The sequence below is a fragment of the Myxocyprinus asiaticus genome, chromosome 24 (assembly GCF_019703515.2).
Source record: "Myxocyprinus asiaticus isolate MX2 ecotype Aquarium Trade chromosome 24, UBuf_Myxa_2, whole genome shotgun sequence".
In the NCBI taxonomy this organism is placed as follows: Eukaryota; Metazoa; Chordata; class Actinopteri; order Cypriniformes; family Catostomidae; genus Myxocyprinus; species Myxocyprinus asiaticus.
Window position 1 is genome coordinate 13,422,339 of NC_059367.1, and position 15,821 is coordinate 13,438,159.

Below are 15,821 nucleotides of genomic sequence, written 5' to 3' on the forward strand. Positions count from 1 at the left end.
AGCAAATGTGTAACTGGGTGTATCAAATGTCACCAGATTATAACATGAAAATAATTAAAAATTTAGCAAAGTGCTCAGAGCTCGTCGCTCACACGTCTGCTTCTTGCATGGCGTCACGTGACCTCCAACCACGTTATTTAGTGTTGCGTCTATGACACTTTCGGCTTAGCCCAAAGTCCAACACTCTTTCAGGTGAGCTACTGCGCAAGTTTATCACATTAGAATAAGTGTGTAAATATAGGTGGGTCTGTAATACAAGCGTTAAAATGTATTGTTTTTCAAACTATGCATTAGAGTAAAAGTGTTACGATATCATAACATAGCGGAGTGTGAGTAATAGAACGACCACCTAAAACACCATAGCAACCAGACAACAATTTCCCAGCAAACACCTACAACATTCTAGTATTGTGGTGGTGAGTTTTGCATGGGCAAGCACCATTCACGTTCTCTTAAGAAAATTTAAAAATAAAGTTAGACATGTATATTGTGGTCCAAAAGTCCTATCCAAAAGTTTCATATTGCTCAAAATAAGAGCAAGACCTTTTTTCAAGATATGTGTTGTGATTTCAAGTGTATATGAACAAATCCAGTGAATACTAAAGGAAATGCCTATGTTTTGGTGAGGATTTCCTAGCTGACATGGTAGTGAGATTCCATGACCTAGATTGGAGAATTCCAGCCCAGCTTTTAGCTGCAGCTCCTCTGTCTATGAAGCCAGTGCCCTCTCATGAGCTGGTGTATGATGTCGCGCTAAGCACGAGAAGAATGTCATTGACGTCAGTGCAGTCTCTTTCAGAGAGAGTGGCACCCCAGCCCTCTGTACTTTACCACACATGTAGAAATAGAGAGAGGGCGGGACAGACACAGAGAGAATAACTAAGATAATGTAATCTTTGTTAAAGCAGTTTATGAGTGGCACATGCAATCTGTCTGGGTTTGTTTTCATAGCAGTTTCAAGTAAGCAAAATAACTTAATTGGGCAGCTCGCATACTCATGCATAGCTGCACTGACGTCTGCTGTTTTGGTCTATTGTTATTTTGTTTTGCTTCATTTTCATGCCCTGATATGGTCATCATGAATTATTTGAACATAAACATGTAGAGTAATAAACGCTTGCAAATTCCCTTTAAAAGTGAAGGTAATCTAATGAAGGTGTCCTTCATGACTCAAAGTACTCAAAGCAAAATTTTTTGAAAGGCTTAAAGGGTTAGTTCACTTAAAAATGAAAAGTCTGTCATATACTTACTGTCATGTCGTTCCAAACCCATAATACTTTCTTCCATGGAAAGAAAAAGAAGGTAGGCAGAATGTTAGGGACTGACAGACTCAGTCACCTTTCATTTTCATGAGAAAATATGCAATGACAGTGAATAGGGACTGATGCTATTATTCTTCCTTTTTTTCTCTTGTGTTCCACAGAAAAAGAAAGTTATACAGGTTTGGAACAACACAAGGTTGAATAAATGAGATCAGAATTTTCATTTTGGGGTGCACTATCCCTTTAATCTACAATCTTTTTAATAGAGACTAAAAAAAGCTTTCCCAAGTCCCATATCACATTTAATTGCTTTATTCAAAACATTTTTTTTTCTCTCTCTAAGAACAAAACCACATTGAAAACATAAAGTGAAGCTGTCTCAGAGGACCTGTTAGAGGACACTCTCTCCATCTAATCTCCTCAGCTCCAGATCCTCTAAACCCCTTGCCAGGATTTAGATGCAGCCCTTTCTTTCCTCCATGCAGCAGCTCTGCCAGGCTTCAGGCTTCTGTTTCAAGAGGAAGCTCGGTTGGTGTTCGGCTAGCGACGCTCCACGGCTGCCCCGTGTTCATGCAGGGCATCCACCACTCTCGTTTGTTCTCTTTTGCAGCAGTCCATCTTGCATTACGGCTTAAGGACTAGAGACAGGACCTCCGTATGCTTTGTGTGTGTGCTTGCATGTGTGTATGAGTGAGTGTATGTGTGTTATTGATATGACACTATGCCTCTATGTTTTGTTATGGGCCGGATTGCATGCTTGTAAGGGTCATCACACACTAGTAAGCCTCTTGGATGTAGACCGGTATCTGTCACAGAAAGATGAGCCTGCTCACAGCAATGACATTCTCTCTGTCCCGAGAGGAGAGCCATCACCCTGGGCTTATCGACATGTAGTACCTCAGATTCTGGGAAGACTGTCATTTTGATTGTGAGCGTGATCGACTGTGTGCGAGTGTTGATTTGTGTCCTGTGTGGCCCCTTTGAATGTTTTGTTAAGGGATATAGTGTTCCCTGCTTCTCACGAGATCTGACTCCCACCCCGGTCATACTCTGTCTCATTTGGATTACGTTTTTTTTTTTTTTACCTTTTTTTTTTTTTTTTTTTTGGCTCGATTTGGAGCCCCCATCATTCACTGTGGAGGGCTTCAGCACAGCATGAAGAATCACCCATGCGTTTTGTCGGGATATCCCAACATGGTGGTCTACAGCAGTTTGGGCCCTCTGCTGGGAACCTCAGCTAGACCCCTAAAGCATCTGAGATCTGACTCCTTGCCTCCTTCTCTTCCTCCAGAGGAGGCCTACCAGAAACTGGCCACAGAGACCCTGGAGGAGCTGGACTGGTGCCTTGATCAGCTCGAGACCTTGCAGACCAGGCATTCGGTCAGTGAGATGGCATCCAACAAGGTAAGATCTTCATCTTTAAGTTCTGCTGTTTGGTTGGTATGCCATCTGATAGTTTGTACCAGTTGTATTATAAAGTTAAATATTTATGATTTCTCAGGTTTTCAAAGTCAAACTGATCCTCACCGCTCATAATCACAATTTGGGGAACATATGAATTTGGAACATATTCCTGTTTTATAAGCAGTGTTATTGGACTATCATGCACTTATTCACAAAAAGTAATCAGGATCTAATTAGGATCAAGATTCAGTTCCTAGCTTAATGCTTTTTTATGTTTGATTGTTTGTTGTTGGTTGTTGAATGGTGGAAGACCTGATCAACACTGATTGTGTGTCACTGTGGTTTCTATGTGACTCTATTTGAATACTCCACAATACTCTGATTGTGGTCAGATAAGACTTTGTACCTTGGTTTATACATGAGCATCACATAAGCATCTAATGTTTACTAGCATCATTAGTTTTTTCTGTGGCAATCAGATCATATAGTAAACATCTAATGTGTCAGTTGTTTAGAAATTGAGTTAATTTAGATTATCCAGTTGGTATTAGAGTGTCGCTATTCCCAAGCTTTGCTGTCTTTGAATCAGTGCTTGTTTGCAACAACAGCAGCACAATCGTCATTCAGGCGGCACTGAGCATGCCCACAGTCTTCAGCAAGGCCCTAGTACACATACAGCATGCTAATCAACCTCTAGTGTGTACTGTATATACTCCGGTCCGCTCGGCCACAGCACCCCTATAATACCAAGAATCGAGATGCTTCCAGGCTAAAGGTCCGATAGAGGTAACCAGCCGAAAATGAGGGAAGCATCAAATACTCAGATTTTCATATGTCTCACTCGACTAAACCCCCTCCCGTTCCTCTTCTTAATACCAAGTATCCATGGAAACACACAAGACCTGTCAGTTTGCTTTGTTGCTTTAGCTCAATAGCAATAGTGGCGTATCCTGTATAAAGCTGCCTCACAGCAAGTGTTATGTCCTACCAAACTGATATAACTCTTTTCATGCTATTTTAAGAAACAAATAGTTATGCATAGTCTGTTTATAATGTCTGGACAAACATTTATAGATATCCAGATGGCATTGTTATTATGGCTGATTTGCTGTCAGAGTGCTCATTTTGCCTCAGTGGCTGAATATATCATCCATGATTTCAATTACAGAAAACTATTAAAGCTATTCAACAGTAAGAAGCCAATTCAGATCTGTTCTTTAATTCTGAAAGTCAGTTATTAGCTATAGGGATTACTATTTTAGATAGCAGTTAAGCAAGACTACACTTAAATATTTTGATTAAAGAGTGATTTAGGATTCACCCCTTCTATTTACATGAGTTGTTTTAAGACTGTAAAGGTATATGACAGGTCTTGGATAAACACAATCACTTGCATATTAAACATGCACAAATAAGGAGCTCAATTCATCCTTTTTTTCTGTAACAACTAAGAAAACTATACAGTGTATGTCACTATTCAAAGGTTGGCATAAATTACACTCATGCAGTGGTTATTTTAATACTGTATACTAGGGGTATCAAGGGGGTCCATGGCACAAAAAGGCAATAGAAAGATAACTTAAAATCAAAAGTTTTGAAGCTAAAGTTCAGCTTAATTAATTATTGTCCCTCCCACAATCAAATGTATTGAGTACAATTAAAATTTAATGTACAAGAATATGCCAAGTCTGATTATTTTAATGGATTTTCAATGTAAGCTTCATAAAGTAAGTAAAAACTTAATAATGGTACTATACACATGTTATAAGCCAGGCTTAAAGGGATAAATCACCAAAAAAAAAAAAATCATTTGTCATCATTTACTCACCTTCATATTGTTCCAAACCCGTATGAACACAAAAGGAGATGTTAGACAGAATGATAGCCTCAGTCACAATTCACTTTTATTGAATGGAAAAAAGATGCAATGAAAGTAAATGGTGACGAATGCTAACATTCTTTCAAACGTCTCCTTTTGTGTACCAAAGAAGAAAGCTATACAGGTTTGGAGCAACATAAGGGTGAGTAAATGAGGACAGAACTATATCCCTTAGTTAGTAAGTATAAAAGTAGCTTATACAGAAAGGCTAAAAGTTAACGACTTCTGATTTATACAGTATTAAGAATCGTGGGCAATCTCAAAAAGTTCACAATTTGATGGATTCACAAAAATGTCCATTTAGTCAGATGCGGTAGTAGTACATATGTAGCTACTAGGCTTGAGATCGATGCCTTTTTCATGCATCGATAAACGGAAGGTTTTAGCGATGATTATCGATATAATATATATATATATATATATATATATATATATATATATATATATATGGATTTTTTCAGATATAAATAGAGCTGCTCGTTGCACAATATTCTTTGTCTCTTCAGACATAATTCTCAACACAACTTTGGTTTTAAAGGGGTTGCACACCGGAATCGTCTGGTGGACATCATGGCGCTTTCTAAAATTAGAAACAATTATTTATTTTCTACAAAGGTACGCACACACCACAAACACCCAGCATCAACATTCTGAAGTGCCACAGTGCACAACTCCCATAGTTTTCCATTAAATTAGACCCAGATCATTATTAAAGGACAGATTATTTACTCTAGCCATAACTGGATGATCTGTTGTGAACCTGTATCATTCATCAAGCCTACACAATGTATTTTCAGTTACAAGTATGTCGTTTTGTGGCTTGAATGAAAGACCTGTTCAGTGCATAATAAATGTCGCCATTTCTAATCGTTCAGTTTGTGCAGTTTCACGCACTAACCTGCAAAATCAACGTTACTTTGTTCATTCTTGAAGAAATACCAAAACTTTCGTAATTCTGGACTGCCACCTACTGCCCCGCTTCAGCTCATCCTGTGTGTGTGTGTGTTGAAGATACATTTTATATCACCCTATGGTGGTCTCCCAACGCTGTTACACCAGACTGTTAAGAAGAGGCCAATTGAGTGAATTGGAAAGCATGCAAATTGGGCTTCTAATTTAAATGTTGACAAATTGTTATATATTGATGCCTCAGAAATATATAGATAAAATAACATGCGATCAATAATCAATATATCTATATATATAATCTATATATATCAATATTTTATGACATCCCTAGTAGCTACATATGCATTATGCCTACATATACATTACAATAAAGAATAGGTCACTTTGACCTCATCATTGTGCTATTTTTATCCCACTATTTATAGACCCCAAAGCCTATTGTGAGTTCCGAAGAAATAGAGAGTGCAGAAGAAATAGTGAATGATTGTTGCTTTTGATCTGCAAGGTGTATTATTAAACTAGAGGGATATATTCATGGAAAAATCATTATTTAGGTCTCTGTCCCAGAATACACATTTTCAAGAAATCACAGCTACAGATTATGTGATGTCTTCCCATTTTTGCTCTGAGGCGTGTTTTAACACCCTCAAGATGTTCCAAAAATAGAAACACAGGCCCCTCTGTCCGTATGGACCCGCAACAGTCTATTACCATCGGCTCATCTGCTCCAGTAAAGCTGCAAATTACTAAGCATCCCACTAGTGGTACACAGGGACCACAAGTGTGAAATAATTTCTGACCATGTTCTGTTAGCTCCACTGCCTTAGCTCTTTATTTGCTGCTGTGTTGTACTGCAACCATCTATGTCCAGCTCTATTTAAAGGCACAGGTTTTGGTACAATGCCTCAGTGAAATGTTTCTAAAATTGTACTTGCCCTACAGGTACATTTTTAGAAACTGGCTCTCAAGATATAGGCCATTGGAAATGTTTACCACTAGAAATAGACTGATATATATAGTTTTTTTTCAATGACCATGAATCAGACAATACTGTCTGATTATATTGTTAAGTGTCCAATAACGGATATGCAGAATTTTTTAATTATAGTTTTATATCTGCATTTTTGAGACAGTCATGTCTAAGTATTAGACTACAACAATATAAATGAATAATGCATTGTGAATAACCTAATAATAATAATAAAAAAAAAAATAATAATAGCTTAAAATGCAATGTGTCAAGCATTTGTGTAACACTTCTCACTTAAAGTGATAGTTCACCCAAAATAATTCTGTCATCATTTACTCACCCTCATGTCATTCCATCCAAACCCATATGACTTTCTATCTTCTATGGAATGCAAGAGGAGAAATTTGCCACTCTTTTCTTCCATGCAAAGAAAGTGAATGATGACTGAGGCTGTTCCTAATATTCTGCCTAACAACTAATTTTGTGTTCCACAAAAGAAAGTCATACAGGTTTGGAACAACATTAGGGTGAGTAAATAATGACAGAATCTTTTAAAGGGATAGTTCACCCAAAAATGAAAATTCTCTCATGATTTACTCACCCTTATGCCATCCCAGATGTGTATGACTTTCTTTCTTCTACTGAACACAAAGAAAGATTTTTAGAAAAATATCTCAGCTCTGTAGGTCCATTCAATGCAAGTGAATAGTGGCCAGAATTTTGAAGGTCCAAAAAGCACATAAAGATAGCATAACAGTAATCCATACGACTCCAGTGGTTAAATGTTTCTCTTCAGAAGCGATATGATAGGTGTGGATGAGAAGATCAATATTTAAGTCCTTTTTTTTTACTATATCACCACTTTCACATTCTTCTTCTTTTGTTTTTGTCGATTTGCATTCTTTGTGCATATCGCCACCTACTGGGCAGGTAGGAGAATTTATAGCAAAAAAGGACTTCAGTATTGATCTGTTTCTCACCCACATCTATCATATTGCTGAAATATTCTTCTAAAAATCTTCTTTTGTGTTCAGTAGAAGAAAGAAAGTTGTAGACATCTGGAAAGGCATGAGGGTGAGTAAATGATGAGAGAATTTTCATTTTTGGGTGAACTATACCTTTAAGCATGAAAGTCTATTATGTAAAAAGTCCAATACTTTTGTTATATTAAAATATTAAAGAACCGATAACCAATTAAGTAAAAATGATTAAAATATCTGTAAAACTGGCCTATCTTTATTTAACACAGTTACCATACAGTTTTACAGTATAATTTGTAGTCTTTGGTCTTTAACAAATTTTATATTTTGTGTAGATTGTTGGTTTGGTCCTTGGTGGTTTTGTTGTGGCCTGTAACATAGATGACCTCAGACAACAAAAAAAAAAAAAAAAGGAAAAAAAGAGAGAATAAAATTCTCAACATACTTTTTGCTTCATTCAAGGGGACATTAACAATTTAACAGGACAAATCTCCCTCAGCGTCATCAGTGTATTTTGCTCTCCACTGACTCTCGTCTATAGATTTACGTGAATGGACTTAAACTGAATATTTTATGCATCTAGTTGACACATTATCCTCTTCCAAAAATCACATCATGTCTTGAGGATTACCTCACCACTCCTTACACACACATACAGTATGCGCATCTGTGCACACATACATACGCGCATACGCTTAGTCACCTTGACGAACATGACGTGCACATGCATTCATACAAACAAAACATAATGACTGTGAGCCCTTTTGGGGAGGTATCTGCTCCATTACGGAGCTCTCTTACAAAGAACACAGTCTCCAACTGAGCTGCAGGGATCAAGAGGTGGGAGGGGTCCAAGGGAGCAAAACACTCCCAGAGGATTTGCATGCAAGCTCAGTGCAACCAATCATCTACGACGATGAGCTCATTCTAATCCGGGGAAGCCACCTGATTGGCAGAGCCCTTCTAAGGCAGGGCTGCAGTGAGAGACTCTCACCTGAATGATTGTGTGAAACACAGCCTTATTTGGAAGCTGTTAACTGGGCATATTTTCCTTCCAAGGCACAAGCTTTTTTTTTAGGCTGTTTTGAAGAGTGCGCAGTGGACGGAGATGCTATCAGACAATGGCATGGCTTCTTCACACCCTGCTCTGTCTTAGATGGAATCTTGCCAGGCTTTTTAACAATGGATTTTCACGTCACAAGGAATACTATGGAATTTCTGGATTTTCAGATGTGGTTTTGCAGAAAATAATGATATTATTTCAGTTCGATAAAAAATATGGAGATTTTTGACCTTCTTCATTGAGCAGTTTGTGATCATCTGCTCTATCAGCCAGTGTTTTGTTATCTCTTCTGCTATCAGGACTTACTTTTTCAAAATGCCTGAGGCAAATTATTTGCTGTCAGTGTCTTGGGGATACATAAAGGTGAGTTAATCCACCACAGATGGCTGTATTGTTATATTGGAATGTGGTTGGATAGGCTGCTATTGTGCATTGGTTTTTATAATGGTATTCAGGTTGCACAAAATAAAAATGGATGGTGATTGACAAGAAGAGATTTGAATTTGCATTCAGTTGTTAAATATAGGGCATTTTTTAATAATCAGATTTTTTATAATGTATTTATATTGGATATGGTACATTTATAGGACTGATCACAGAGATGTGGAGGTATGCCCCATTTTCATTAGCCCAACCACAAATGCAATTGTTCCTCTGATAATAGTCCTCAATTTACAGCCAGTTCTATTTTTGCCTCATCATAAATCTTTGCTTCCCTGTTTCTGTCTGGACTGTCAAAATCTGTCTCTATTTAAACCCAAACTGCAATAAAAAGCACTGTGTGAATATTTCACATACAGTATGTGCTGTCTCTGAGCTGTTCCAGTTGTTTGTGTGCACACATTAGCAAATTAATTTTTGACCGTCTACAGTTTATGCCTGCAAATCTTGTTAGAAATGGGAAAATAGGTACCTTGTACTGTATGTGTCGTCTGTTTAGTGTGACCCAGCGGGTCATTTTGACCTGACATTCTTGACAGTGTGAGAGGATTCATATGTTTTGGGTTGTCTGGAACATACAGCCTTGAAATAACAACATTTCTGCAGACTGATAGTGACACAGTAGACAAGGGAAATTTTATTTCATCAAACGATAAAAAAACAAAACAGAAATGGTGTAAAAATGGTGTCTTGTTTAGCTGTGAATTTCAGTGGTTTCTCAAACAGTAGCACAAAATTATCACACGACACCTCCACACAAGGTATTTTCACTTTGAATGGGATTTATTTCCTGTGTAATTTTTGTCCATAGTTAGTGTTTATTTGCACTAAAATACAGCTAAAAAATACAGCTTAGTAATGGTTTCATAATGACCTTTTATTTCACATAAAATAGGTCTAAATAGCACCAAAATATTTTCATTCCTCATTTTTTGTTGATCTTTTCTCTTCCCACAGTTCAAAAGGATGTTGAACAGAGAATTAACTCACCTCTCAGAGATGAGCCGATCTGGTAACCAGGTGTCGGAATTCATCTCCAGTACATTCTTAGGTGAGTGTCCCTAAAAACTAATAAAAATAACTTAGTGTTAGTTCACCCAAAAATGGAAATTCTCTCATCATTTACTCACCCTCATGCCATCCTAGATGTGTATGACTTTCTGTCTTCTGCTGAACACAAACGAAGATTTTTAGACAAATATCTCAGCTCTGTAGGTCCATTCAATGCAAGTGAATGGTGACCAGAACTTCAAAAGCTCCAGAAAGCAGATAAAGTCAGCATAAAAGTAATCCATATGACAGTGGTTTAATCAATGTCTTCTAAAGCGGTCCAGTTGGTTTTGGGTGAGGACAGACCAAAATATAACTCCCTTTTCACTTAATGTCTTGTCATTTCAGTCTCTAGGCACAATCATGATTTCAAGCTCGATTACACTTCCTAGTGCTTGACGCATGCACAGAGCACTAGATGGCGCTATAGGAAGTGTTTTCAAGCTTGAAATAATGATCGCCAAGGAGACTGCAGTAAACTTAAAAGTAAAAGATCAATCTTGGGATTTTATGAATCAATATCGAAATCATTCAAAGGAAGATTGCAATTAATCCGAAAATCTGTTTTTACTAAGCCCTAACATGCATATACGTTCAGTATACAAACAAGAGCAGAAAAAGAGGTAATGCTAGTCAAGGGGGACCATGATGTTATGCAGGAACATGCTTTATATTTTTTAATGCAAAATGGAATATACAAACCTTTTCAACAAGGGGGGCTTCAGCACTCTGTTCCAATATGACATTTTGGTGAAAAAAATAAATAAATTAAGCAAAAAGTGTTGATTATAAGCAAAAAGTCACCCAACAGCAGCTAGACGACTCTGTATCATAATGCCACAATGAGATCACTACATGACCGTAGCCCACGTCTGATTTTGAAAACTACAAATCAGTAGCTGAAGTGCCACATACTGTGCCTTTTACTCATGGTGGATGAATCTGATTTCTGGAACCTTCTCTGAACTCTTTGTGTGTTTTTTTTAGACAAGCAACACGAGGTGGAGATGCCATCGCCCCAGTCTCAGAAAGACAAGGAGAAGAAGAAAAGGCCGATGTCCCAGATTAGTGGTGTAAAAAAGCTAACGCACAGTTCCAGCCTCACCAACTCCAACATACCCCGATTTGGAGTTAAAACTGAAACAGAGGACGAGCTGGCCAAGGTGTGTTTATGTTGCCATATTCACAACAGGATACTAAGACTTTACCATTAGAGCTTCCAAAACCGAAGTGTGTAATTATTTTCATGTGTAACTTTGTGACACAATAAAAAAGACTCTGTTTGTATAAGCATCTCAACCAGCCTGAAACAGCAGCATTGGTTGAACAAATGGTGTGAATTTGGGGTCTGACTATCTGTTTGAAAAACCATGGAAGATTATGTTTGCAATTCCGTATGGTGACACTAGAGGCACTGAAATTACACACTTCAGTTTTAAAATAATCCTAATGCACAGAAAACCATATGTAAAAGAAATCTAACTGTATGTGTGACATCTTGTGCCATTTCAGGAGCTTGAAGATGTAAATAAATGGGGCCTTAATGTCTTCAAAGTCTCTGAATTTTCTGGGAACAGACCATTAACGGTTATGATGTACACAATATTCCAGGTACATTTCTTTACAAATGTTTCTTTCCTGTTTCACAATCTTTCATAAGTTTCTTATTTGCTTTAATGTCTTTTTTATAGAGCATGCATCAGTTCTCAGTGAGGCAGCTAACAAGGATGTACTGTGTGTGTTATCTTTCCCCTGTAGGAGAGAGACTTGTTAAAGACGTTTAAAATTCCCCTCGATACCTTTATCACCTATCTGATGACTTTAGAGGACCATTACCATGCTGACGTTGCCTATCACAACAATATCCATGCTGCTGATGTCACACAGTCTACTCATGTTCTATTATCAACCCCTGCCCTTGAGGTACGATACTGCCCCAGTATGCAATGCTGTTAGTAGGCCGCTCCATGTTAGTCATGCTCTTTGCATTGTCGGGTACTGTTGATTTTGGCATCAGTTTAGCAAGATGAATCATAAAGAAAGATTAAAAATGTTTAAAATCTTTGAAAGGGTAATGATGTGAGTTTTTAAATACCTGTCTGTATGTTCTCTTTATTTCTTTCAGGCTGTGTTTACAGACCTTGAAATTCTTGCTGCCATATTTGCCAGTGCAATACATGATGTTGATCATCCTGGCGTCTCCAACCAGTTCCTTATTAACACTAGTAAGTCTATGGCAGTCATGTCATGTAGCATAAGAACAAGGTAAAGAATCTGCCTAATTATTTATTATTTAAGCGGAATCTACTATCATTTATTATTTAAATATTATAATTTATAGTTTTTATTTAAATGCATTTATATTTTTATTTACATATATTTATTATTTAAATAATACTTTCATTATTATTTTAATATTATTTATTATTTAATATTTAAATAGATTTAAAGGGGCCATATTCTACACTTTTTTGTGGCATTTTTATTTTGCACCCAAACAGCTGTAAATAGTCTTCCATGACCGTTTTTAATTAAACAGGCTTTTTTGCAACTATAGCTTTAAGACTACTATATGTGAATGACCTCTGTTGTGATTGGTTAACCTCTATATTTCGGCATAGAGGTAGACCGATATATCGGTTTTACTGATTAATCGGTGCTGATAGTTGCTTTTTGGAATTATCGTTATCGGCAAAAATCCCTGTGGATAGTTGCCGATGTGTTTTTTTTTTCTTTTCTTTTTTTGTCTGAAATTTCAATATACAAAGCTCTTCATCTGGTGAATATATAGGCTAAAAACAGCTTCATTTGGTTAATATTTACATATAGAATATTGTAACGGAGACAAGTCACTGGTGTATTTCAGGCTTGTTTATAGTTAAAAGTCCCGTGTTATGCACCAAATTTTAATTTTTAAGGTTATTATTGGGATTTTGGTTGCACACTAAACTGCTTTTGGGATTTTATTAATTTTAGACTTTTGTAGCCTCAATATTTTTGCCCTTCATAGTAAGGAAATATTAAGAATTTTTTTTTTTTTTTTTTTTTCTGCACCCAATTTGGAATGCCCAATTCCCAGTGCGCTTTTTAAGTCCTCGTGGTCGCGTAGTGATTCGCCTCAATCCGGGTGGCGGAGGATGAATCCCAGTTGCCTCCGCGTCTGAGACCATCAAACCGCGCATCTTATCACATGGCTTGTTGAGCGCGTTGCCACGGAGACATAGCGCGTGTGGAGGCTTCACGCCATCCACTGCGGCATCCACGCTCAACTCACCACGCGCCCCACTGAGAACGAACCACATTATAGCAACCACGAGGAGGTTACCCCATGTGACTCTACCCTCCCTAGCAACCAGGCCAATTTGGTTGCTTAGGAGACCTGGATGGAGTCACTCAGCAGGCCCTGGATTCGAACTCACGACTACAGGGGTGGTATTTATTTATTTTTTATCATACTATACATCGATTTTAAAAAAAACAACAACAAAAAACTATCAGTCGATTAATTGGTTATTGACCTTTCCCTACCACCTTAGTTATCAGAATTGGCAAAATCCACAATCGGTCGACCTCTAGTGTTGATATGTAAATGTGGGCAGTCTTATGATAATGTGCTCAGGGTTGTGATGTCATAACCACATCAATTTCTGAATGTCCTGTTTGTACACCTTTGCCATAAAATGGGAGGGAACTTTGCATTAAAAGTTAGATTATGTCTGCATCAAACTCTTTTATTTCAAAAAAGCATGGAAAATCTGGTTTTTCTGATAATGGTTTTAAAGGTTTAATCTTAATGAAACACCAAGTTGCTTTTAGAATCTATCTGCCTACTTATCTGCTACATTGCAATGCCCAGTGTTTTTCATGCCTGTCAAAGCCACTTTTAGCTCAAACATGTTGTTTAAAGTAGCGTGCTATTTCGCAGAAGAATTAATATGCATTTAAGCTGTTATTACATGCACCAGCAGTCAATCGGATGATTTTCACATGCATGTGCCTGGAGGGAAACATGTGTCTGTGATTCACAATCAAAGCTCACGTGTCCCGCCCACACAGCTGGTCAATCTTCTCAATGAGTAATGATTGGGGGACAAGTGGTGCTTGTCACAAATTCAGCAGGAGTATGAAGACAAGAGGAGAGTTGTAGGTTAGTGCCATGAGGCCTTCAAATTTGAATATACTTTATGTTAGCGGGACTCCTTTAAGGAATAGTTTACCCAACAATTTTAATTCTGTCATTGCAACCCTCTTGTCAAACTTGTGGAATTTTTTAAGAATGTGCATAAATCTCATTTCCATACAAGGACAGTTAATAGTGACCACATCTGTCAAGCTCCTACAAAAAATACCATAAAAGTAGTACATATGACTTGCGCACTATATTCCAAGTCTTTTGAAGACATATGATTTGTTTTTGTTTTTTGTTTTTAGAACAGACTGAATTTTAGGTTGTTATTCAGGAAAAACTTTCCCTCCACTGCTGCTCTCAAATCTCATTTTCCATTTTGAAAATTCAAACTTGCATGTCGCATTCAGCTATGACACGTGCAAAAATCAATGCTTTTCAGTGGTGCTTATACAAGTGATGTAAGTCACAGTGCTTATACAGGTCACACGAGTTCTTGTCATTTCCTGTCCTTACCATCCCTATAAATTTGTGACAAAAAAACTAAAAGAATTAGAAATACAAAAGCTGTTGAAAAAGGACAAGTAGGAAATGTTATCCGAACATACATATTGTACAGTAATTCTCTTCTGTTCCCAGACTCTGAGCTGGCCCTCATGTATAATGATTCATCTGTGTTGGAGAATCATCACCTGGCTGTAGGTTTTAAACTGTTGCAGGAAGAGAACTGCGATATCTTCCAGAACCTGACCAAGAAACAGCGGCAGTCACTTCGCAAGATGGTCATTGACATTGTGAGTCATGATATGAAATATGTCGTTGGCCCAACTTGAATATATCACACTGGACTGTTGTCCAATAGGATGTCAACTGTTCCTCTTGACATATATTTTTGTAACTTACATTAATTGCCTTGATATTTTAGGAGAAAACTGTATTATGGAGCTAAACTTTCATTTGAAAGAAGTGAAAATAGGTGTAATGTAATTTAAAGGTGAAGTATGTAACTTTTTATGTCAAAATACATTCTACTATCCCAGTTTATTGTATATTGACAACTATAAGTAAGCCATTTTTGGGGTTACCTCCCCCAGAAGTATAAACACTGATGTTTATATCCTGCTCAACCCCACCCATCCTTTTCTAGCTCAACTTACAGTATGAGTTTGGGATGTGGCTACTTGTAGTAAGCTGTCCAGTCAGGGGAATATGAACATCCTTGGCAAATGTTACAGAAGAAAAGAAATTTAGCTTCGCCAAAAATCGAAGACTTGCTAAACGACACAGAGACAGAGAATGGAGTAAAACCAAAGTGTACACTGGCAAGGCCAGCCCTAGTATTTTGGGGGCCCTAAGCAGATTTTCAAAAAGGGGCCCCCCTACCTACAAGTACACCTATCCATACTTACTCAACATCAATAACTATGCAAATTGTGCAAATAAACAGGTCTATTTATTCAAAAGCATAAAGTTTAAAAATGCAAAACTATGAACTGTAGTTTATCAGCACAGGTGTATCTACTTCAGAAGTACAAAAAAGAAAAAACATATTTTTTTCACAAATCACACATCACAAATTAATATATATATTTAATGAAATTCTGTGCAAATCAATAAGAAAGAATAAACTTACCCTACTGTGCACATCAATACGAAATAATGAACTTACCAAATTAAGGTATGGTACAGCAGATGATATTTACACTTATTGTAAATAGTGGCATATGCTATTTGCAC

General features: G+C 37.3%; 1 protein-coding gene across 6 annotated transcripts in view; it reads left to right on the top strand.

The window, feature by feature from the left end:
* The window catches only part of pde4d (phosphodiesterase 4D, cAMP-specific), a 132,725-nt gene that overhangs the window by 112,035 nt on the left and 4,869 nt on the right, over positions 1-15,821 (top strand). For all 6 annotated transcript variants that reach the window (XM_051652880.1, XM_051652881.1, XM_051652884.1 and 3 more), the window contains exons 6-12: positions 2,554-2,666; positions 9,866-9,959; positions 10,946-11,121; positions 11,471-11,569; positions 11,717-11,881; positions 12,084-12,183; positions 14,724-14,878. In XM_051652880.1, the coding sequence (XP_051508840.1) occupies positions 2,554-2,666; positions 9,866-9,959; positions 10,946-11,121; positions 11,471-11,569; positions 11,717-11,881; positions 12,084-12,183; positions 14,724-14,878 (902 nt within the window). The remainder of the gene's footprint in view (positions 1-2,553; positions 2,667-9,865; positions 9,960-10,945; positions 11,122-11,470; positions 11,570-11,716; positions 11,882-12,083; positions 12,184-14,723; positions 14,879-15,821) is intronic.